Source organism: Miscanthus floridulus, chromosome 5 (assembly GCF_019320115.1).
Source record: "Miscanthus floridulus cultivar M001 chromosome 5, ASM1932011v1, whole genome shotgun sequence".
NCBI lineage: Eukaryota > Viridiplantae > Streptophyta > Magnoliopsida > Poales > Poaceae > Miscanthus > Miscanthus floridulus.
Genome location: NC_089584.1, coordinates 110,902,085 through 110,927,380, shown reverse-complemented (window position 1 = coordinate 110,927,380; position 25,296 = coordinate 110,902,085). Strand labels below are relative to the sequence as shown.

General features: G+C 44.5%; 2 protein-coding genes across 5 annotated transcripts; both read right to left on the bottom strand.

Annotated features, from left to right (window-relative positions):
- Positions 1–4,446: 4,446 nt before the first annotated feature.
- LOC136450470 (nucleobase-ascorbate transporter 2-like) lies at positions 4,447–8,425 on the bottom strand. The gene is made up of 14 exons (XM_066450917.1): positions 7,946–8,425; positions 7,737–7,834; positions 7,429–7,605; positions 7,244–7,344; positions 6,972–7,047; positions 6,787–6,846; positions 6,507–6,691; positions 5,953–6,049; positions 5,781–5,867; positions 5,635–5,693; positions 5,449–5,540; positions 5,259–5,336; positions 4,972–5,132; positions 4,447–4,852 (listed from the first exon to the last, which is right to left on the bottom strand). The coding sequence occupies exons 1-14, from the start codon at positions 8,034–8,036 to the stop codon at positions 4,640–4,642; spliced, it is 1,575 nt and encodes a 524-aa protein (XP_066307014.1). The 5' UTR covers positions 8,037–8,425; the 3' UTR covers positions 4,447–4,639.
- A 3,035-nt stretch (positions 8,426–11,460) lies between these two features.
- On the bottom strand, positions 11,461–16,998 carry LOC136450471 (uncharacterized). 4 transcript variants are annotated; one of them, XM_066450918.1, is made up of 8 exons: positions 16,371–16,998; positions 16,240–16,313; positions 14,255–14,511; positions 13,553–13,754; positions 12,911–13,030; positions 12,716–12,801; positions 12,508–12,623; positions 11,461–11,810 (listed from the first exon to the last, which is right to left on the bottom strand). In XM_066450918.1, the coding sequence occupies exons 1-8, from the start codon at positions 16,811–16,813 to the stop codon at positions 11,747–11,749; spliced, it is 1,362 nt and encodes a 453-aa protein (XP_066307015.1). In that variant the 5' UTR covers positions 16,814–16,998; the 3' UTR covers positions 11,461–11,746. The 4 variants fall into 4 exon arrangements, with proteins under 4 accessions (XP_066307015.1, XP_066307016.1, XP_066307017.1 ...); XM_066450919.1 differs by having other exon boundaries at positions 11,462–11,810; positions 16,240–16,297; positions 16,376–16,998; XM_066450920.1 differs by having other exon boundaries at positions 11,464–11,810; positions 16,240–16,297; positions 16,385–16,997.
- Between the last annotated feature and the right edge of the window lie 8,298 nt (positions 16,999–25,296).

Sequence of the window (25,296 nt, the reverse complement as noted above, 5' to 3'; positions counted from 1 at the left end):
ATGAGAGAAAACTTGTTATATCACAACAACTGTAATGCAATCTTTTTGTAATATATACACATGAAATAATATAATGTAAAATACACATATGCATGCATGCATGTAAATATATATATGATGCATGCATGCATATATATATATATATGCTTGAATTGTGTGATTTAATACGTTCATTGTGCTTGAACCGAAACATACTTTATGCGCGTATAAATGTATAATTAGCATCGTACAATACGACTTCGAAAACCTATTTTGAAAAGAAAATAAAAAAATAAAAAGAAAAGAAAAAAGAAAAAAAAACCTTTAGTCCCGGTTCGTATTACCAACCGGAACTAAAGGTGCCGGCCATCGTGGCATGTCAGGAGGCACCTTTAGTCCCGGTTGGTGTTACCCACCGAAACTAAAGGTCCTTCTTTAGTCCTGGTTCCTGACTCGGGACTAAAGGTCCTCCTTTAGTGCCAGGACCCTCCTTTAGTCCCGGATGCTTGCTCCCGGGTGGAGAACCGGGACTGGAGGGGGTTCCCCACCGGAAGTAAAGCTATGTTCTCTACCCATGGGTAAAACTATTTATTAAGGATGGAGGAGCATAAATAGCCACAAGTTTAATGTAATTGTAAAATGAGGAGAATTTGACCTCGAATCATGAGATTTAGGAAACCTCAGACGTGATGGTATTTTCTTTAATGAAGTAAGGTTAATATTAAAATATGATGCGTTATTATAGAGCTAGCACGAAAAAAGCGTAAAAGAACGATGATACCATATTTTGTTAGCAAAATATAATATTAGGTTGGTGTGGTACTTTCTATGAAAGTAGTGTCAGTATTAAAAATGACGCATTGCTGTAGGGCTCGTACAAAGAGATGTAGACAAATTATGGTACGATTATTTTTCTTGCCAAAATAGGGTCTTCGTTTGGCGCGGGTTGGTTCTATAAAATATGAAGGTTTTTTTTCAAGAATAACGTGTCATTGGGTGAGCCTAGATTGATTTTATGCGAAAATGAGAATTTTTTTTTTTTTGCGAAACAGGGAAGAACACACAGATTGTGGATTTATTTCTTGAGTAAATAGGGTCCATTTTCTAAATCAACGAAGGAAAGTGCGGAACGCGGGTTCATTTTCTAGAAATTTGTGGTTTCTTTTGTAAATAACTAAAGATAGACCTCGGATTGGTTTCAGCCAAACGTGAGGGGTTTTTACAAAAAAAAACTGAGAGGTGCTCTAGACTCAAGTTGATTTAAATGAAGTTTGAGGGGTTTTCGAGAAAAAAGATATTAATTGTCTTGGATTACGGGTTGATTTATGTTAAATAGAAGGGCCTTTATTCAAAATTACAGAGCCTCGATCTGGGCCATCCACACGTACGATCCGATGACCGGGAAAGGCGCGCGACGTGGCCGTAGTCTCCGCTCGTCTTTTGGTGCGTGAATCGTATTAAGAGATTCCTAAAGGACACTTGGTTGTTTCCGCCGGCTCCGGCACGCGATTTTCTGTCCGCCTGCCCCTTCCGGCGCCACCTGTAGGCCAGTCGTTGCTTCCTTCGCTGCCGCCCCCAAGGTGGCTGCTGCTCCCTCTGTCGCGTGGGCCCTGCCTTATCCCGATGGCGCGCGCTACCTCCAAGCGGCGGCGCGGGATCCACCGCCCCTTCGAGCTCCGGCACGGGATCCCTTCGTCTATCGCTGCCTGATGTTCCTCCAGAGGAAGAAGACGCGTGAACTGGAGGTAGAAGAGAAGAGAGTGGACGTTCGATCTTTGTTTTGTTATGTTCTGTCTCTGACATTTGTGAATAATTTGGTGCATATTTGTCTGATATCTGCAATCCATAGAAATAATTTATATTTTTTGGACAATTTGAGATATATTTCTCCGAGATCTGCAATCCATAGAAATAGAAGTTGCGAGCATCTCCAAGAGTTTCCAGTAAAGCCTCCCAATCTAGGCTTTTTTAGCAAGAATGAAAAAAAACCCATCTCCAACAGTTTCCAAACCTAGCTCCCAATCTTTCCGCGCTTGGAAAAATAGACCGATCCTGCGGATATATCTGGAAGGACGTGGGATAGAATAAAAAGTAGAAAAGGGTTCCTGATGTAAATGTACAATAAAGAAAAAATATATAAAAGTGGTTAGGATTTTAGAAATAATATATGATTCCTGATGTAAAGTTGACTTCTATTAGGAGTGAATTATTGAAAATTGTTGGAGATGGTCTTATTTATTCCTCCTAATAATTTTTGGCGTGTTAGAAAACTCCATAGTTTTGGAAAATTTTCTTATGAACTTTTGAGGATGCTCTTATCTCTAAATTACATCACTCTATAATAAGTTATAGTGGAAAAACCATTGTAAACATACTAATAAGACAATGTAAATATAGTTAAAAGACATTGTAAATGCATGAACAAAAATCTGAGTGTCAGGAGTGGCCAAAGCACTCGGTGGCCTGGACAGATTATATTATATATTTAGAGTTGCGTATTCTCTTTGAGCTTATTGCTGTACATGGCGAGGTCTCCACGTCAGTGCGGGGCGGTGGCCTGGAAAGTGGAAGAATCTTGGGATCCTTGTGATCCCTGCGGCACTTCATTTTCCGCTTGGCACTTCATATGTGTCATATGAACATGATGATTGATGAGATCTAGAACTTTCTCGCAGGAGCTACGCGGTTTTCTTTTTCTTTTGTTTACTTGTATAGATTTGTTTACTTGTATAAACGTGTTCGTGCGTTGTTGCAAAAAAAGAAAATAAAACGTATGCCTTAGAGCTGTTTGGTTTTCTCCACCGAAAAACGTATACCCTCTGTTTGGTTTTCTATGACTAAAATTTAATTACTAAAATTAATGACTAAACTTTAGTCATTCGGTTCTAGTGACTAAAAGTAACTAAATATCATTAAAGCAGTTCAACAAAAACCAAACTATCCCTAATGAACGCACAAATCATGGTGGTGACCGACAATATTGAGGGGCAGTCCATGTCCACTAGGCATTTTAGCCCACTTTCGCATATTTTAAGATATTAATGTGACTAAACTACTTTGGTCCTTTTTTAATTAATTTGTTTGGTAGTTTAGTAGCTAAAGTGACTAAAGTTTAGTAGCTAAACTTTAAAAGGGTGGACGAAACATGCCCTTAGAGTTGTTTGGTTTCCTCGATCACGGTATTGCTTTACCAAACAAGGACATATATATTAGGCGTGTTTGAGACCAGGCAGGGCTACCTTGGGACCCGTGTAAGCAAGCTTTTGCCTTGTTTACATGAGAGAGAGAGAGAGAGAGAGAGAGAGAGAGAGGAGCTAAACTAGCTCTCCAGGCTTGGCAAGCTGCTCGTTGCTTGTGTCAAGACAAGCGTCTAGAAAACCAAACAATCCCTATAGCCCGGAGACATATATAATGGTTGCGTCATCTATTCTAATACGTATTGGAATCAGAATTTATACTGTCACTGAACGTTTGTGGTTCTAACTCTATCAGCATGGGTTATAAGTCTAGATCAGAGAAGAGAAGCGAGGGCACTTTAGGAAGTAAAAAAGATGGACAGAAGATTCACTTCGCTCGCTAATATTAGATATACAGCTCTCTTAGATATAATATAATATAATAGAGATAGAGATATATATCGTCACGTTCGCTTGGCTTATAAGCCGTACTTTTTTAGCCAACGAATAGTATTTTCTCTTACAAGAAATCAGCCAATAGTACTTTTAGCCATGACTTATCAACCAAGCGAAGAGAGCAATAGATGATTTATATATGCTTTTTTTTTTTTTGTTATTTGAGCAAGTGTGTATGCTTCGGTTGTGCTACGCCACGAAGCCAACTGGCCCAAATGAGCCTCGGACGGCCTCAAGCCGCCAGTGCCCATTCCCATGCAGCCCGCCACACAGCAAGGCCCACCACAGCTGCACTCCTCGCGAGCCCGGGCTAACATTATTGTTATTTGTTAGTCCCGACCCCCGACGCCTCCATTAAACACCGCGTCCTTTCTCCGTGCGCTCCCGCTCCTCCTCATCCACCGAGCCGCGAGCTCATGCGGTTATCGGGTTATGCCTCATGCAGCTGCAGCGGTCGCAGCCACGCGAGAATCTGCGACCAGAGCAAGCGAGCCGTGCGTGACCTACTCATGATCACCCGCGTCATGGCATTGTGAGTTCGTAGCTGTCTGGCGCACGCGCGGCACGCGCACGCCCAGCTGCTGCCATTGGTGGCCAGGCGTCCGCGGTGAGCTAGGCAGCACTGCGTCCGCGCGTGCGTGGGACTGGGAGCGTGCGCATACTCCACCACGATTTGCCTATTCTCAGTCTTCTTCCCTACGGTCTACGGACGTCACGGCACTTCCGTCACATAGGATTCCTGTTCCGGTGCGCTATCCGTCCTGGATAGTACAGGACATGACTCACATGAGCATTGGACCGCCGCAGATCATCTATAAACATGAACAACTAGGAGGACCATTTTTACTGGGTTGGGCAGTAGTATACTAGGAGGACGACCTCCCCAAAGTAATCTACAACATGAACAACTAGAGATCAACGAATCAAGCAATGGGCAACTCGATCTCCTGCACAAATTAAGCTACTATGCCTCTCTGCTCAGCAATCTGAGTGACTTGTTCCAGAGAAGCGGCCGGAGTCTTATTGGTTTAGGCCGGAGGGAAGAAGCGGTTGAGGTTGAATGGCAGGCTGTAGAACTCCTCGTTCCTGCTGTCGCCCTTGAACGCCCGGAACCGCAGCCACCACGGCAACCCCCGGTCCTTGCCCGCGTCCTTCATCTCCAGCGTGTTGTCCAGGAACACGGCCACCATCAGCCCCACCGTCGGCGGCGACGAGAAGATGGTGTTGATGTAATCGTTGAACTGCATTCATCCCAGGTCACACACAAGTTGAAGTTAGCTACACGAAATCGATCTCAGGTACTGTTTGACCTTGAGCCATGAAATATTGAAATGGGGTCAATCAAGAGAGAGAGACGAACCCATCCAGCTTTCGTGTGCGCAGGACCACGGTGAGCAGCCATGGTGTACCGGAAAAAGTATTCCGGCACGGACAGGCCCAGGAAGATGGAGACGCCGACGATAAAGAGGTTGCGCATGGAGTTCATGTTAGTGAACTGTAAGAAGGACAGCCCCACTGCAGCTGAAAGTCAGAGAAAGGTGAAAAAAAGCCGTCAGCCCAGGCAGCAGCATTACCAAAGCGCAGCAGCAGACTGCACACATTACTCGCATCAGATTAAGACGGGTTCAGGGAAACAGGATGACCAACCAACTAGTCCAAACAGGACGCAGTACACGGCTGCAAAGATGGTGAATGGGATAGAAGCGAACAAAGCTCCAAATTTCCCTGCAATTCGATAAATGAAAGAGTGTCAGGAGCTGCTCCTCGCACTCAGGGCCTCAGTTGCAGACATGATCTGCAAACAGTCCAATTACTACACGATCAAACAGTGGCTAACCCAGCATGGAGAAAAAGATCATGAATCCAGCTGAGATCTGTATAACCCGCCGGCTCCCAATCCTTGTCGACCCAAGCAGCCCAACGTTCTCCCTGCATCGTTGTGCCAGCCAAGTAGTGTCAAGGCTTGTAATAAAAACATCTGCAGAGACACAGTGGTGAAGAAGATTATGGCATAGACACTCACACTGAGACAGTGGAGCCAGTCCCCGTTCCAAATAGCCCATCAAGGAGGATGCCGATTCCCTGTTGTTCGCAGAGCATCTTTTTCAGTTTTGAACAGCTGACAGAACATCAAAAGAAGAACAATCATGGGTGCAAGAAAGTGTTTACCTGCCACCCAATGCCTCTACTCAGGATATGAGCCGGAGGTGGAGTCGCACTTGCAAGCCGAGCAGCAGCTTTGTAGGAGGCTGTGGACTGTCCAAGAGAGAGATTGTGTTAAGGTCAATTCTGTCGTTCCTGAATTCTAAAACAAAGGATCCAAGGCTCTAGTATGTATCACCTCTACTAGCGAGACCAAAACAGCAGACACCATACCAAATGACTGGCCAGCATTGAAGGTTGGTGCACCCCATTGCAGCGGGTAAGGAATCTTAATCCTGGGTGAAGTCAATGGATCATTGTGCAGAGAGAAAAAGACGCAAACATTTCTCTGTCTCACAATAGGAATGCAACTGAAGATCTATCTTAAGTTGGGACAAATGCACTTAAGCTGTTGGTGGCACCAATATGTCACTCTTTGTTACACTTCCACTGCAAATTCAGGACTCCAAGTCTCCAACATTAGACCATTGTTATTTTTTTCACAATATATTCAATTATTGATAGTAGCAGTAACAATCATCAGTGCCTTTTCCACAAACAAACATAAAAATAAGATGAATACTCTCAAACAAATCTAAGGTGTCAGGTTCATGTCACTGAAAACACGTATGCTAGACCAAAAGTGGGTCCAGACTTACAAAAATTGACTATCTGCGCCTAATACTAGATTGAGCATTGAGTATCTTTACATTTACACGACACACTTAACATAGTGTTGACGAGGGTACTAACCATGGGGCAGAAGAGATCAGATTGGCTCTGTCAGTGCGGCAGTTGTTCTGAGTGACCTCAGAGCTATTTTTATAGGCTCCACCTGAGGTGAGGATTTGAGCATATGCCCATACCAATGCGATACAGATGAAAAGGGAGAACCTTTCCAGTATGGGAATTTCTTTTATTTGTATATTCTTCAGATACTGGGAAAGAATGGAAAGGCACAAATTAGGTATGTTTAACTTCCCAAGATGAATTTGGTGCATAGAAAACTGGACAGTATGGAGTTTTGTCAAACCTGAGAGAATACAACAAAGAGAATCAGCATTGGCAAGCCAATCTCAACGCATCTCCCAACCTGGTGCAATATCATCAGACATCAATTGGGTGAACAAGCAATTCCTCATCAACATATCCACGTCTTGCGTGGTCATGCGCACAAGTTGACAATACAAAATGGAGTCGGGACAAAGCAAGTGGTACCACAGGGAAACCTCTTTCGAAAAGGCCAAATCCGAGCAGCGCAACCACTGGGGTCATCCCCACTGGACTGAAGAATCTGAAAGAGGATATGCATTTTTCGAACCAATCAGTAAATCGTAGGCACTGTCAAAACTGAAATGGAATGCAGATGCATTCATGGGCCAATCCATTCCAACACTTAACTACAACTAGAATTGGGTAAATCCTAGTTCTTCCAAGGCAAGAGCACTAGAACTAGAATGCTTGGACTGTGAAGTGTGAAGGAAAGCAACCTGGAGAAAATACCCCACAGCTGGCTGTAGCCCAGGATGATCTGAATACTGGAGGACACTATCAGTGCCCCCTGTATCGCCTTCATGGTCTCGAGGAACCTCTGCTCAATCACGGATGAAAAAAACTTGCAGATTAGACCACCGCCTCATCAGAAGCAACAGAATGGACACAGGCAATTGCTCACCTGGTGACCATCGGGTATCCCCGAAAGCGACGGGTCCTGGATGATGGCCATTATCGGGATCACGAACGCGTAGGAGCCGCCGATGACCGTCGGCAGCCGGGTCCCGAAGAGGGACTGCAGCAGCGTGTTTATCCCCGTCACGAAGAGCAGCGTCTGCACCACCCTGACCCTGTCTCCCTGCAAATAGCGACACCAATCACAAGCGAAAGGGGAAGGACCCAAAACATCACATCACCAAACTGATGCTGCCAAGAACCGGCACGAATCTGGTGTGGCCAAAAAGCGGAAGGCGTGACACAGGAGCTCACATCGTCGCCGCCCATCATGGGAACCAACACCGCCGGGATCATCACCGCCGTGCCCAGCGCCAGTATGTAGTGTTGGAAGCCCAGTATGATCGCCTCGCCTGAAATGAAAGCCAAAAAGGATTAAAAAAAAAGGTGACGAAAAAAAGATTCAGAAAGCCGAATTCCAACGCAAATGTGAACTCATTTCAGCTCCAAACTTCGATACGCACCCCAGGGAGGGTTGGAGTCTATGCAGTACTCGAACCCCTGGAGCTGCTCCATGGGCGGATGGCTTATCTCCTCCGGCTTCACCTCCGCCATTTCCCCCGACGAGTTTTGCCCTCTTGGACCAAGACAAACCGGAGGAAAGAGGGCAGGAAGAGAGCTCTTGTCCCTCAGCCTCCAAAGAACACGATCTCGACCCTTAAAATCACCAGACCGCCGCACGCCGATTCGGTGAGTGGTTGGTTCCTGCGTGCTTCGTCTGCTGGGCCTCTCTTGACAAAGCAGGAAGAAGAATCCAAAGCACTGAGATAGAGATGAAACGTATCCACCGGCTATAGCCGCCCTTTGCAGCAGGAGCGCACCAGGACGAAATCTGTTGGAGAAAGGTTTCGACTGTGAGGGGTGCGGGGACAGGCAGCGCAAGAGGGAGGGAGGGACGCCAGCGGCGGCGACCGAGAGCGATTCCGCACACAGGACACAGCCCAGCGGCGTCTAGCAGTGGCGAGTACTGGTCGCCGGCCTGCTTCCCTTGCCTTTTTATTGTTGCTGGGCTGGGTTTTGCTGCGGGGTTCTCGCTGGGTTTAATCGCCTTTGAAGCGCTCTTCCCTCCTCTCCTGTGAGGAACTGGCCGTTGGCTTTTTTGCCGTGACCAAATTGCCCATCGTGTGTCCTGTATGTACGGTGCCGCTGTTTTTCACCTCGTGGCTCGTGCTCAGGCATAGGGCGACTGCTGTCTGCTGTAGTTTCAACGTACTGTTAACTGCTGTGTTTTTGCCTCTTTTGGTAAAAGGAAGTTTAGTAGTGGTAATAATCGTTTTTAACATTTCTTGATCCGAAAGTTCATTTGTGATACTAGGGTTTGTTGGGTACGTAGCCACAACTTGCCACACCTGAAGTCTTACGCGTTGACTTATTTGGGTTGTCTTTTGGTTCGTACCATAGCTTATTTGGGTACGTTCGTTTTAACTTATCAGTCGGCTTATCAGTTAGAATCTACAGTATTTTTCTCTCACAACAAATCAGGTAGAGCCGGTTTTAATACCAGCCAAACAAATCAGCTGTGCCGCAGCTGCTCAAGCTTGTCCGTAGTTCATTGCGCCTTATTTTCGCGCCAGAAGTCTCGCGAGGCTTTTGGTCCCCAAACTTGCGGTGCGGCCGTATGTGGGACGCGGCAGGGCGAGGTAACTAGCCAAACAAAGCCTAGATCATATGTACAGTAATATACAGTGGCGGATGCACGATGCGGGATAAGGGAGGGCTAAAACAATGGAGATGTTGATTTGCATGAAGATTTAATGGTGAAATCAAGCTTTTGCTACAGTGATTAGGCTTGAAATCAAGAAATTAGGGGGTGGATCCGCCGCTGGTAATATACTAATAATATCCAAATTAGCAACGTACGAATAAATGTTGATTTTCTCAACTTCTGCTTTTTAGGGGGACTTTCAACCTTCGCCACAACTAAGTCCGCAATATTCTACTCTATTAGAAAAGCTGAAAAGGTATCTTCTCTGTTCCAAAATTATAAGTCAGTTGTGATTTTTTTCTAAGTGTTATGACTAGATATAGGTACATAAATTTATGTACATGTATTATATTTAGATATATAATAAAAGTAATGTATCAACTACTTACAATATAAAATAGTGTGAACTAAAGTACTTACGTACGTAATCCCTCCGTCCTTAGCTTTGGGCAGATCAAAGTGGAAATGACAAATAATTTGGGATAAATATAGCAGTGGCGGATGTAGAAATTCATAGAAGACGTACTCAAGCCATCTTCAACTTTTAGAGCCTTCCTCTCTTCCATGTTTATAAAATTATAGGAGTGGTTTGATTGTCGTGGAAGAGGTAGGGGGAGTTTTGAGCATTGCCTGTCTTACCGCTAGACCTACCTCCGAACACAGAAGGTAAGAATGACTCTTACTACAGGATGGATGAAGTAAACGTGCGAAGCTCGGTTTACTGCTAATGAGGCTGCCACGACGAGAGGCCAGAAAGAAAACGGATTCTAGAGAGTGAGTGCATTGCATTCCAGGGCCTTGTTTAGATCCCATCAAAGTAGTTTTTTCACTCTCTCTCCATCACATCAATTTTTAGCCGCTTGCATGGAGTATTAAATGTAGGTAAAAAAAAATAACTAATTACACAGTTTAGTTGAAAATCACGAGATGAATCTTTTGAGCCTAGTTGGTCTACGATTGGACAATATTTATCAAATAAGATGAAAATAGTACTATTCATCAGGTTAAAAAAAGTTACAATCTAAACGAGGCCCAGGTACATTTCCCTGATTCCTGCGAAGCGATGGGACAATTGCTCCAATTAGATATGTACAGCGCCACTTGACGACGGGGCTGGTCCAAGACCAGAGGTCAGAGGATACTTGTTCCTCTTCTTTTTTTTCCCCCGCCTCAAATCAAGCTGTTCACGTCGGCGCATGTCCTGACTCGCAGTCCGAGTCGGACAGAGAAATAGAGGGAGGGATGGGCAACCGGGCGCAAGGCAAAGTTACCGTTGGGTGCCGCCGCTCGCCTCGCCAGCTCGCCCCTCGCCGTGTGGGCGGGGCGAGTGGTCGGACCGATGTTTTGATCGCATTTTGCATCGTGGGACGAGCGAAGAGCACACAACACTGGCGGCTGTCTGCCTGCCTGTGAGTCTGGGTCTCTGGCGGTCTGACCGTGTCTGCCGTGGCCGCGCGGCAACCCTGCAAGACGACGCCCTTCTGCTCTTCTTGGGGCCGCGCGGGACGGGACAGCGATCTGAGAGATGCCTACAGCCTGCCTGACGCCCTGAGCGCACGGAGACCCACGCTGCGCGCGCCGCTACCGCGCTACTAGTTGTGTCATGGTCTTCAGCAACAGAAGCGGCGGGGAAAACTCTCATTTCTATGGGAAATCCAATAGAGCACAAAGACTAGTTGCGGGTACTATTCCGTTTTCCGCTGCAGCGTTGGTTACGGCCAATCGATGACTGGTAATTTATTGTGGTTACTGCAGCTACAGCCCGCTGGGCAGCGAGGCCAACGGGAAAGTCCCTCTGCAATTGCTATGCCTGCCAGAGTGCCAGTGGCAGATCTACGGTGGTGTGCGCAGCACTGTGGTGAATTCATGGACGTGCGTCGGGCCAATTCGGGAGTAATGAGCTGCACCCAGCCAGAGACGGTGGTCACATTGCCGGTTGGTGTGGCGAGCTGACGGGGGTCGCTACAGTTGGCGCAGATCGCTAACCGTTTGGGTTGCAAACGAGAGCTTTCGAGGTTGCCGTGACCGTGGATGATAATTCGAGGTGGGTCATGTCGTTGTTGGCTTTGCTGTTGGGGGGCACACGGTGCCTCGTCTGTTGCCTGTAGCGCTACCATCTACGCTGTAGCGGTGACTTATCCCGTACATCTACCGCACTGTAGCATTGCGTGCCGAGCGCCAGTAGTAGCGTGTTCAACTACAGACCGCACGACATCACCCCTGAAACATCACATGGATATGCGTGACTGCCACCGACGATGTTCTGCGTGATAAAAGTAACGTGACCGTCAATGTTGAACCTTGATAAAAGGTTACCAATTGGAAATCCCAGCATTCCAGCGGCAGAGCAATGAGCTGGACGCAAAAACACGCCCACGGTACCTTTTGTATAATACAAGACTACAAGTTGGCAAGTTGCTCAGAGGGCCTTTCCTGGAATCATTTCTCTTGGACTGATTTTAATTGTTTTGTTTCTTCCTTATCCACATTACAAAACTATGTCACTCAAAAACTCAATGATACACTGACTGCTCAGAATGGATCAAAGAGGTGGGTGCGGCTACGATCTTCTGTCTGACTTATAATCACTTCTCTTCTCTTCAGCCTCTTTTCTCTTTTGTTGCCTGGAAAACAAGAATACATTGTTATAATTGAACAACAAATTGTAATGGAAAATATTGTCAGCTCTATTTTCTCTTCATAATATATCACAATCCCTTTAATTGCTTTTGCCATTGATTCTACCATTCATTTTTAACCAATGCTTGTTTTTTCAATGCTTGTTTGTTGTTGCCACTTTCTGCAATCTTGGGTCAGATGCTGTTTGTTGGTTAGGGCCTCAGGGGCATATACAGCTTATACCAAATACGGCTTCAAAGGCTGTGGATAGCAATGGCATATGCTTAGTGAGGTTTTGCCAGTCGTAATGATTGAACCTTAACATTCTTTTTTCAGTCACGTATGGTCACTTAATTGCAAACTAGAGTTATGGTGCAAACAAAAGGTGACGAAAACAGATGAAGTAACAAAAGAAATAAGTGCCAGTAAAAGTGTAAAACTGAACAGGATTTTCCCCAGTTGATAAACCAAAAAAAAAAGAACAAAGGTTTGAGAATTGGCATTTGTTGATCAGATTAACATAATAAGAAACAACATTGTCGCACAAGGCCTAGAGCAAAGGTGTGAGCAACATAAGTGGGAGGGCACCTAGTCACCTTACAGCACAGGAAGATTGCTACAGGCCTCTAACAAGAAATAACATTGTGCTAATGGATAATCTGAACATGGTAAAGACAGTCATACTGAAGCAACAGAACTTACGCAAAAGCAGCATATCCAGCACCAGCATTGACTGAAGTCAAAAGTGCCGCAGAAGCAGTTGCTGATAAGTTGTCGTGTCCACTAGGAACCAAATGGTTCTTAACATCACCATCAACCTAACAGGTAACAAATAAAAGCAAAACAGAAGTCAGCCCCGAAGATTAGTATTCCAAACAAGGATAGATGCCTAGAGTTGTTGATTAAACACCTTATCCCATTTTGACTTCTTGTTTGGTCTAGTCTCTTTCTGCAAACCTTCGGTAGGTACCGGTAGTGTACTGACACCGGCCAAAGCTGAGTATATATATAACAAACATCAGAATAATAAAACCACATAAATGGAGGCTGTGCTCCATCCAGTACTGCCAAAACAGAAAATAGAACTGCTTCATGTTCACTATACCTGGGATCTTCAGTATTGATGCACTAATTGGAGGTTGTACTCCTCCAGTAATAAATTCAACTTTTGGGCTCCTTTTCTTCTCCTGTTCCTTCCTCTCAAGTTCACGCTTCATTTCAGCTTCTGCATTCAAATAGTACGGATAAGATGTAAACTGGAATACCATTATATATCACCAAACAGACAGACTGAATGTTCAGTATTGGTGCCAAATATAATATTTTTTAAAAAAAATATTTGCAGCTGAAATATCTGTCCCTACTTGCATAAGCACAACATCAATAGATATATAATTTCAGTTCACTTTAAAAAATAAGTAACTCTTTTTGTGAGCTTATGGTACATTAAATATTTCCATTTCTATAAAAAAAAAATCAACGATGCACTAGATTATTTCGTGTTCTGCCCATCTATCTAACTTGGTGTTACATATACAGACCTGAATAACTAGTTTAGCCTCTTAACTCTTATAGCATTTTCCTCAAAAAAAAAGTGAGGCAAACATGCACCCTTGACAATTCCAGATAGGTGAACAATAGAACATTTTCTAAATGTTCCTAATTGACGAGTGCTAATATTTAACCAGTAAAAGGAACTTTATTGTAACGCTCCCAAGAGGATAGTATATTGAACAAATACAAATACCTATCTCATCATAGTAGTCGCCCTTGTCATACCCATAAGGGTCAAAAACATATTTACCAAAACAGGTCCCTATCTGATCAATTTCTTGGTACCGCACAGCATGCTGCAAAAAGTCAGGATTTCTGTAGTCCTTCCTGTTGCGCACTTCAGCATTAAAGCTCTTTCCAGCCCTTTTGTATGCAAGGAACCTGTTTATTTTTTGCTGCAGAAAAAAACAGAAAACAATAGGTAGTGAGTTTTAAGTAAATACTTGCAGTAAGAACCAACACAAGAATAACTGAATAAGTGTGAAGGTGTGTAGAGACATTCCTAGTGTAAATATTGCCTGAATAGCAACATTATCATGATGCTTTCACAAAACTTGAAAAGAGAAGCAGACGACCAGAAAAAGAAGAATAGAAAAGCCTTCAAGCATTCTAGGTGAACTGATAAAGTAAAGCTATCACATAGGACATAGCCTATTCTCGATAACATCCTGTTAGCATATACAGGTGTGGAAATGTATGATGCAGATGTTTAGCTTTGCCTTCACATTGCAGGACAACATGATAGTTTCATCAATTTTAAATCTAGATTATGGAGTTCATCGAACGCTACAAGAGTGGAAGACGTCCCACCATGAGCTGATATTTTGTACGAAAACGTGACTAAGTTGTTTAGGGTTAAAAAATAGGTATCATAATTATTTGATCATAGGATAACCTGTAATGCTGCAGAGCATTTTGTAGTCACAGGTGGAGGAAGGAAATGACTCAATGGATCATCATTTTCACCATTGGTTGAAATACCAGTAGTTTCCTCCACCTGGGCATCTCCAGTTTCTGCTCTAGTTACATCCACTTCCATGTCTGTCCCTACTTGGTTCTGCTCGGGTGCATCAGGATGATGAGACATTTCTGCTGGAGTATTTGGGGTCACAATATGAACTGTGCCAGAGAGAGTTCGTTCTTCAAGATCCCCTAGAAACAAGATGGAAGGGTAGATCATATTAGATAATCCGACGGATGTTTGACATTGCAATGACTAAATTGCTCCAGACATGTAAAAAGAAAACATAACTTATATGTATTTTTTGTACAGAGGTCAGACTGAACACACCAAGCATCTGATATAATTAAGTCAAATTAAAATATCAAGTACTCCAGCTATGTGATCGGTGGCTTCCCAAATAATGTATTAAAGAATGGGAATGCACAAATTGTTTTGCTTCACATCAATCAAATTGTTGTACAAACTGATAATTACGGGGGGGAGGGGGTTTGGATCAGAACTGATTTAGGGTTGGATAACAAGCAAACTGCACTTTTTTAGCTTTCTTCGAATTGACATAATCTTATGGCCTTCTGAATTGTTTGATACTCAACTTCGCACCAAGTTTAATGAGCCAAGCCAAAGTCAAAAGTCATTCAAAATCAACTCATTTTTGTTTTAAAAGAAAAACGAGTTCAATCAGAACAGTTTTAAACCGAGCCAGCGAGCTAAGTCAACGAGTTTTTTGTCCAGCCCAACTGATAATCATGAATGGAATTTTGTTGAAAGCATATGATATGTTCATGCCTGTAAAATAATTTACGCTTCCTGGGGCCTACAATGCACTTTCAGAAGCTAAACACTCACAGATTTCCAAAATGCACTTAGCCAAGGTTAAAGAACCTACATTGTTGTTACCAAGATTAACAGTAAAATCAAATGCATTAATATAAGAATACCTCTAAGTGTTTATGTTTCAAGAGGATGCTCTTCAGGGCACGCTTATATCAGCAAATGCACCAGTGGGAGGAATAAAAATGTCAAAAAAATCACTCATCTGACAGTTTGTACAAAAGCACAACAATTTTCCTAAAAGCATGCAAAAAGATTTGACCGAAACAGTCCACTGAATCTAGTTCATCACCATAACCCTAATTTTTCTTGCATTGTAATGCACACCACTAGCCAACAGTCCACTAGATCTAGTTGCTTATCATTGAAGTTTACTTTATTTTTCATTGCAATGTCACACAAGAGATCACAACCCTATAATATTGCATCTTTGCATAGCATTAAAACCCGTTCAAGATCAAGCAGACCAAAATGTAACAAGTCAAAGATGTCAAATCTAACCAGTCCACTAGATCTAATTGATTATCATAGAAGTTTACTTTCTTTTTCATTGCAATGTCACACAAGAGATCACAACCCTTACTACATTACCATATACCGCATCTTTGTGTAACATTAAAACCGACCAAAATGTAACAAGTCAAAGATGTCAAATCTAACTGCATAATACACATATCAAGACATGAAATGGAGAAACAGTCTAACATTCTAGCAGATTGTTTCATATCATGATCTCAAAATAACTACTGGTTGATGGGGATGTGTACATGACTAGTTGCAATTTAAAGCACATGAGGTGACATCATCGTACTTTCAGCCATATGAATAACAATAACTCGATGTGTTTGATGATTCTGCTTGGCCATGTCCATGTCTAGTAATATTATGGCATGGCTACTATATTCACATGAAAGTAAATTGAATTACAAGCATGAGTAGAAAGTAACATAAGAACAAGTCAGATATCCTTAGTTCCTTACATAACACATTTTCTGCAAACTGGTTGGGCTAAGTTTATTTGATCTGTATTGAAACTTATAGCAACATATATATAACTTAGTACATGGTCACAATTAGGAACTTACCATCTGCAGCCTGAGCATCCGGGCCAAATCTCTGTGTGTGGCTCATTATCTCCCCATCCTGCAAGCAATCCATACTAATAACATCAATTCGGAAAACCAGCAGGTTACAAACAGTATAACAGAACACATACTTCACCAGTTCTACCTCCTGCTCGGGAGACATAGCCGTCTCGTCGTGCGCATAGTCCACGATTGCAAGCGCCCCGCGCCGTGGCGGGCGCGGCAGGTCGGCCGGCGGCGCGGAGGATGGTCCCCGTAGCGGGGAGGGGGACGACACTGCAAAGGGCGACGAAGAGCGCCGCGAGGGAAGTGGCGGAAGCAGCCCCCGCGCCGGGGAAGGGTGGGGACTCGCTAGGGTTTTGAGACCGACCGACTCCTCGGGACGGGGAGGCGACGGAGGCGCCAGGGAAGGGTTAGGGTCCTCCGCCCTGGCTTGAGGGGACGGCGGCGAGGAGGAGGGGACGGCGGCGGGCGGCGCTGGGGAAGGGGGGGTGGGCTCGTCGGCGTCCTCCTCTTCCTCGTCGTCGTTGTACATCGAGAAGAGGGCGGCGATGCCCTCGGTCTCGGACGCCATGGCGAGGACGGAGATTGAGGAGGGAAGGGTTGGCTTTGGGGACGATGCGGAAGCGAGGGCCGAAAGCCCGAAACGGCGAGGAAGGAGGCGGAGGATTTCGGGGTAACAGCAGTTTTGGCGAGTCTGCGATGCGGAGTACGAACCTGATGCCGAGTTGGTCTGTATCCGAGTAGGCTGGCAAACAACGATGGCACGGGGTGCACGACGGCCCATGTTGTTCATCAAACCTAACAAGTAACAAGTGTCGTTCTCGAATCTCCATTCGAAGAAATCAAACCCGCGCGTTCCTGCAAGAATCGTGGTGTATACTACTTATATTTAATAATATTATTGAATAAATATCATAATAATGTTAGTGAATGATTTTTAGTATTCTCATATGGACAACTGAGGTCTCGTTTGGCACAGCTCAGCTTCACCAACAATCCTTTTTTTTTTATTTTCAACTCAATGAGCAGCTCTACTCATCAAGCTAAGCTTGTTTGGCAAAACAGCTTCATGTGTGGATAAAAGACTAAAATTACCATATTATCCTTAGCTTTTTCGTTTTTTCTCTATTTTTCCTTATCACCTCCGGGCCGCTATCTTCCTCAATCTTCACGGGATATTTAACTTTTTACCATTATTACCGATGGTGACTTCTGAGATAGCAGCTTTAGGTTTTGCGCTACATTTTTAGCATCGGAGAGAGAAAAACGATACACATTTGCCACTTTTGCATGCGTGGCATGCTAGCTCCGCTGTCCAGCTCGAATCCAAGTCAGCAGGCCAATATAAAATGACAGCCCTGCCCCTAGCATCTGTATTACCCCGCGGCCCACTCCACTCTCTCCCATCCGCTCTCATTTCTCCTTTCTCTGGTCTGCGCGCGATGCTCGTCAGCCGTCGTCGCCGCCGCGCACAACGCCACCCCCACCGCGAGCCATGTCCCTGTCCCATTACATCGAGTCATCTGGAAGGGCGAGGAGTCGGCACTTCAAGTGTGCGAGGAACGGGGTGTGTTATCACCATCCTTCTTGGTTATCACCATCCTTCTTGGTTTGCCCTTCCATCACCCGAGCAAGGCCGCAGTTCGGGCAAGGGATCAACGGAAAGCCGCTCAACTCATCTACTGGATCCACATAGACGGAGGCGATGCGGGGGCTCCGGGCACCTTGGACCCGACTCATCGCCCTTCCAGATGACTCGGTGTAATGGGACAGGGACATGGCTCGCGGGGGGGGGGCGGCAGTGGCTGACGGGCGTCGCGCGCGGGCCAGAGAAAGGAGAAAGGGGAGCGGATGAGAGAGTGGAGTGGGCTGCGAGGTAATACAGACGCTAGGGGTAGGGCGGTCATTTTACATCGCCCTGCTCACTCGGATCCGAGCTAGACAGCGGAGCTAGCATGCCACGCGCGCAAAAGTGGCAAATGTGTATCGTTTTTCTCTCTCCGATGCTAAAAACGTAACGCCAAACCTAAAGCTGCTATCTCATAAGTCGTCATTGGTAATAATAGTAAAAAGTTAAATATCCCAATCTTCACGTCTCGCGTGTCCTCGCGTAGTCACGTGCCACTCGTCCCAGAGGCCGCGAGACCCGGTGGCTGCGACCTATGAGCCCCCCGCCGAGCTGGTGGCTGCGCCCCGGTGAACTCGTGCATGGTCATCGTGGTGGCCGCCGCGAGCCCTGGTGCCCGTGCCCCGCAGGCCGTGCGTCGGCGGCTGCGACCTGAGAGCCCCTTGACGAGTTGCTACCACAACGAGCTCGTGCGTGGTTACGGCGGCGGGGCCCACACATGCTCTAGCGTCCCCTCGCGCACAGGCAGATCAGACCGCGCCCATGCTCCGACCCCGACGTGTGTGCCAACCGCCGTATCCATGGTTTCCCGCGTAGCCGTGCCCCCATGGCATCCGCGTCCCCAACCCCGCGACGGTGCTTCGGCCCCGGCGAGCTGTGCCAAACACGGCCGTGGCTGTGCGTCCCCAGCAAGACGTGCTCCGGCGGTTGCACCCCCGGCATGCGGCGCCCCGGCTCGTCGCGCTTCGGCGGCTGCGTCCCCCGGCGGGCTGTGCCCGACGAGTTGCGCCACGGCAGTCGTGCCCCCGACGCCGCACATCCCCGTGTGGTACTTGCAATAGAGAGGGCACCTGCAGTCTTTTAGGCCCAGTGGGTCCCACTTGTGTGGGATGAAGCTATGATAAGCTATTTTTTAGCTCTTTTTCATTCCATTCCTTTACGAGAGGAAAAGAAAAACAACTTCACCTGTGAAGCTTCACGAGCTGTTGTGAGCTAGGCCAAACATACCCTAAATATATGTTAGTAAATGATATGGTTTGCTAATGTGAATAGCTCGAATGAAGACATAATGACATGTGTTAGTTTGATATGTTAGTGGATGCTGATGTGAACATTTTGTATGGCGAGATAGTTGACTGTGCTAATGGAATGTTCTAGTGTATGCTGATGTGGACACTTTGCATGGCAAGATAAATTGCTGGTGGGGTTTATCTTTATAAGAGATATAGATATAGATTCACTCATACTCCCTTGATTTCCTTTTACATGTCACATTAGTTTTGTTCTAAATTAAATAGTACTATTTTTGACCATCCATTTAAATAGACACTTATATTTTTACAACATATAAATTTATATATTATGAAAGTAATTCTCATGGTGAATCTAAAGATATATTATATCTTATTTCATGAATCTATATAATTTTTAAAAAATGGATAGTCAAAAACATAAATATTTAACTTAGGACAAAGCTAATACAAAGTGTAAACAAAATAGAAGGATTAGTTATCAAGCAAGAGACTTGCAATCAACAAGAATAAAGCAATAATAAGACAAAGGGTCAATTAATCCACCAAGAGTTACCAAAAAATCGGCGATACCCTCATCCATAAGTGAATATCCTTTTGCGACTCCCATATGGTGGGTTTCAATGCCATACATATCTTTCGGAGCCTCCTTACAATAGTTCCACTGAGAAAGGTCACAAAAACTTGGATTTGCAAAAGCCTTTTCAATCAGGCTATTACTAAAAATAATGGCTAAAAAATAAAAAAACTCTAGAATAAATAAGATGGCACTATTTATTATTTCTACTCCCTTAGTCTTGAAATACAAAATGTCGAAGGTTTAAAATTTATCTTGGATTCTAAGGTATTCTAAATTGCTTAACCTCGTCCATTAGTGTCCGCCTTTTAAAATCCATCTATGAACGACTCATGTGTCTTTTATGACAAACATGCTTTATTTCAAACTAGTATAGTATCTGTGCTAACGCCACGATTTTATCTTGGGACGAAGCATCCAGAACCATCTAGTAGATTAGGGAAGAGCATTGATTTGGTAGATTGGGGAAGAGTATTGATACAAATGGAACAACGAACAAAGGAAGCTATTGCAAAAAAAAACATTAAATTGCAAATCTCACCTACCTTATCCATTCAAAAAATGTGCATCATGTGATCTAAACCATCATAGGCAAATATTCCTAAAAATCATAGTAGGGTACATTCGAGTTGACTTTCAAGTTTATCAAGCAAATATTTCCCAGCAAGTATATTGCAAGATTGTGACAAATTCTAGTACATAATGCAGTGAGCGCTGCTTATGCAAAATTAAATTGAATTTGTTGCATCCAAACAATTGAATTCTACTGCCCCATAGAATGGTCATTAACTAAACCGATGTTGAAGCATGTGTCATACATTTCAGAAAAAATAAAGCTTACCAGATCATGGATGTAGATATACCTTTTTTGATTTTCACCTGTAATTCTTAAGTCTCTACCTGCAGTAAAAATTAATTATTAGACCAGAACCAAAAAAGGATGGAGCAAATAGCAAGGATACAAGCACACGACACTCACAAATTCATGGGGACATGAAAAATTCTGTTGACCTCTTGGTGACTAGACTTGTGGCATCATTCTGTCTGCCTTGCAAGACGTATTTTCTTCAACACATACCTACAGTAGCAAAGCAAATAGCTATCGGCTAGGTAAATTCAGGGGAAACAGACTCAGTAACTAAACTGAACCAACGCATCATACTTCTTTTTCTCTGTCATGTGGATGATGAGGATGGCAGCACCAAAGGCTCCACGACCAATCTGCTCCATAACCTCCTACTGATCCATCCATGACTCCATGGCTCCCAACCACACAACACAACAACTAAAACTCCAGAGCAGCAACACGCGCTTGCAAAACTTCAGTCTCTAATACCAGAACCTCCGGCATCTCCCATACACAGAACAACTCCAATCAGCCCCGTACCCTCAGCGATTTCAGCAAATGTGCTAATAAATTAGTGGTTGGAGGGAGGCGATTTACCTACAGTCTTATTTTGTGTCACCTAGAGCAGATCTGCACAGAAGAGGACAGTCACCACACTGAGATGTAAATAGTAGTAGCAGAAATGAGTAGTTCAAGAATTGAGTTTTGAACTTGCATAAATTACAAAATATTTTAGTATGGGACTCATTAATTTTTTAACCAGATGACTAGAAACTACAAGTTCCATGATAACAATATTATAGCACTTTAGCTGAGATGCATAATATAGAAAATATAAAGCTTTGTAGTGTACAAGTGGTTCACGTAGAACACTATCTTAAGTCTTAATACATGTAACCAGGCTGAAAAACTTGTGCAGCCACTCTTTGCCTTTAACTGGTTAGCCCCCCACCAATGAGGCTTGTAGGTCCGAATATCATAGGCCGGTGTTGGTGTTTCTGCTCACGAGCAAATGCATTCCCGTCCTAAAAAAGTAGAAATGTTACAGCAGGCAATTTTTCTCTTAACAGAGGAAGCTTCTGTGTAAATGTAGAGTGTCTACTTGAAACAACCATGTGTCAAAATATATGAAGGTAAAGCACTGACACTGGAAGTAGCTTTTAGCCTTTTACACCTTTTTAACAGCAAGGTAGTCATGAGGCAGCACATATTCGGTTAACATTTAACAAATGCTATGTAGAAAATTGAGAAACACAGTTGATCTATATGAAATTACAGTACTTCTTATCATAAGGATGGTTCCAAGTTGAAAATTTTACATTATATAGCTAATTACATCGTATCCAAATTGCCTGTCTTTTATACAACTAGAAGCATTTCTTCTTCATTCTTTCCTTCTTATAGGATTACAATTTACTGCATGCTGGCACGGAGCTGTCAGATTCCTGACCCAGCCATCTCCAATTAGTAGACTAACCAATCAAGATGCATGAACAAACACATACCTCTCGGCATTCAGTCAGGGTGAGCCCTCGATGGTGGGATCTCCAGAGCCGATGCAGAGACGTCCTCTTGTACTGCTGACCAATAGTAGCAGCACCGCCTGCGATCTTGGCAGTTAGGGTTGTGGTACCATCTCTGAATCCAAGCCCGCGCCACCACCGCCACCCACGGCATCCTGAACCCCAGCGTTCACCATCACCTACGGCCCCCACCGCCTTCTCGTGTCCAGAGCCCACACATTGGCCGCGACCCGTGGCCTCCGCCGCGGTCTCGTGGCCTGAGTACGCACGGCAACCGCCGCCGCCCGCGGTCTCCCTATTTCGTGCGGCCGCCGCCTCCTAGGCCCGGCCGTCCGACGCAAGCTAGTTAGGATTAGAGCAGAAACAAAGAAATATTAATAGGTCAAATGCTCTATGGTAGATAATACCTCCATGTTCAGTAGTGAAGGACAACCATTTTGTAACATCCTTCAAACTTATATAAACAGTAATGTTCTCTTTGTTCATCGAGAGCTTTGCACTGTTCCCTTGATGCTGCTGTTTTGAATCTTCTGCTTCCATCCAAAGGGGTCACAATAGCAATCCAATATTCGAACACTGTTGAATGCATGTAAAATTGTCATTTACATTTTATCAAAAGGAATGCTTCTGCCTTACAGATAGTGTGACAAAAGAGTGTCCAGTTGGCTTGAGCATTTAACTCTTCAGATGGTATGTCAAATTGGCAAATCGGTATATCAACTTCAGACTTTAAATTGGAAACGAGATTGTATGAGCATTTATGAATTTTAAAATTTAAATCTCTTTGCACACGCTGAGATACAATAGTTAAATTTGTACTCAGCCAACCAAGGCCAACAGCAAATCAAAATTAGTGATATATTTTAAGCATGAATGGAAATATATAAGCTCCCACTCCAGAAAGTTAGTTAATATAAGAATCTTTGATCTATGCTTAAGAGCAGCTACATTGGTAGTAGATCACCCTGACATAAAAGAGGCTCTTGTTTTGCAATTACTCCAAAAAATATTAAATTACCAATTCTGCATCAACATCTTTTGCCGTCGGGAAAAATATTCTGCATAGGAGACCCCAAATGGAGTCAAATTGCAACACAAATGTCCATGTCGGAGTAACATTCCCCATGCCTACAGTTTCGGCCCATGCGCAACAAATACCTTTTATTTATCAGAAATCATGCTGTGTGATTATACCATCGGTCCAAAGTATTTGCGTCGAGGCCGCGGCACCGCACGAGTTCCAGGTACACCTGCAGGTTCCGATCAAATGCCACAACCACCAGCCCCTTGCACAATCAAGCTAATTCACATCATCAGCCAAATTTGTGCAAAATCTGGCACCAGGAGGCGAAGAGACTGACAAAACCTTCCCTCCACAGTGCGTGGTCACCGTCTAACCGTCCGTCCCGGAGGCACCTCATGTGGCAGAATTGTCCGAAATAACGAGCTTATAGAGGTGCTCATCTTCCACCAGACACTAAGCACCCCGAAAGCAAGCTACAACGGACGGTATCTGTTGGGCACACCCCAAGGGAGAACTCAAAAGATCCACATTTTCCCAAGGATCTAATAATGAGAACGAGTTACAATACTTGTCCATTTCATACATCAGAGTTTCTTAAAAGTACATTATTACAATACCAAAAGTCAGAGTGCGGAATGATAAACAACGAAATTTAAAATAAACATCTAGCGATAAGAACGAGGATCCGTCTGAGCCCACCAGAAGAATCCTCCACCCAAGGGTACTTCTCATGCATCACCTGCAACAAGGGTAAATAAACCCTGAGTACACAATATACTCACAAGACTTATCCGACTAGTGGGAATAATTTTCCGACTCCAAGGAATATGATATGCTTTATGGTTTGCAGGTTTTCTTTTAGCAAAAAGCAATACTAATAGTGAGTCCTTATTTTATGTTATTATGATAAGACGTATTAACTTATTATCTCTCAGTCTATGTAAGCACCTGTTCTACTTTCAAGCAAGAGCTGAGCAATCAGTTCCATTTCATCATCTTTCATCTTTTAGTTCTTACTATGGTGCTAGACACGAAACAAGTCATACCGGATCGCCAGTGATTCGCGAATCAATGTGTCCAGCTGGGTGCCCCGAAAACACACGCCCCGCTTGTACCCTAGGCACAAGCAGGACTAACCCATCGCCCTCCTGTCCTGGGTGTCCAGGTCCCCGTCCAAACTTGGACTCCAAGCCCCCACTCCTGAGTCCCAGACTCAGTGCGGTGCAAGGACCTCCACCATCCCCTCCTCCCATCAGTCAGTCCGAAAAGAGCTGGATCCACGACAAGAGAGCAACAAGTCTTTCCTGCGCCCACACCCAAGTATGCGCTCAGGACAATAAATATGTGACTTGCCCACGATGCCTTATGCAACGACCGGTCCTTAATTGACACAGATAGGGAAAAAGTGTAACCGAGCTATACCCTATTGGCCATAGGACAAAACCCCTTACACCCACCAGTACCCAAACCATATCCCTATCCGGTCACCATTTTCCTTTCCACCATTTTATCATGAGTGATCATATTTATCACCTATTTATGAGTAACGGCGGGTTACTCACGCTACCGATATCCTGAGCATAGCATCTACTCGACCTACACTAGTAGGACTCATGGGTAGATATATTTATGCATGTAGTGCCGGTGTTTCGAACAAACACCAGCTAGTAAATTTGTGATTATTGCGCGTTAGACCCAGATGGTGCACTAAAGGACATGAGGTTTATACTGGTTCGAGCTGAACGTCCCTACGTCTAGTTTGCTGCTGCTGCTCGTGTTATTAGTTTCGAAAATGGTTCGTAATAGGGGTTACAAAATAGTCGAGAGAGGGACAAGTCCCAAGTCTCTAATGGAATGATCGAAAAGGTTGCCGAGAGCTTGGTCGCTGCTCAGCTATGTGTGAAGTGTTGTGTGTGTTCAACTTCTCCATCCAGCGTTCGTCCCCCTTGTTGGAGGAAGCGCACCCCCTTTTATAGATGAAGGGGATGGCTTTATAAGTGAGAGGGAAAGGGTGCGTATGCTACCGAGCCTTATTGTCCACGTCTACCGAGCCTTGTTGCCTACACCGGCAAGTACCAGATAATGGTAGGCGCCTACAACACTATCGATGTCACTGTAGAATGTCAGGGTGGCTGCAGAGTACTGCTCCGCGCAGGGTATGGTCTCTGGTACAGTGGTTTTGACTTGTGAGACTTGCCCTACCTTT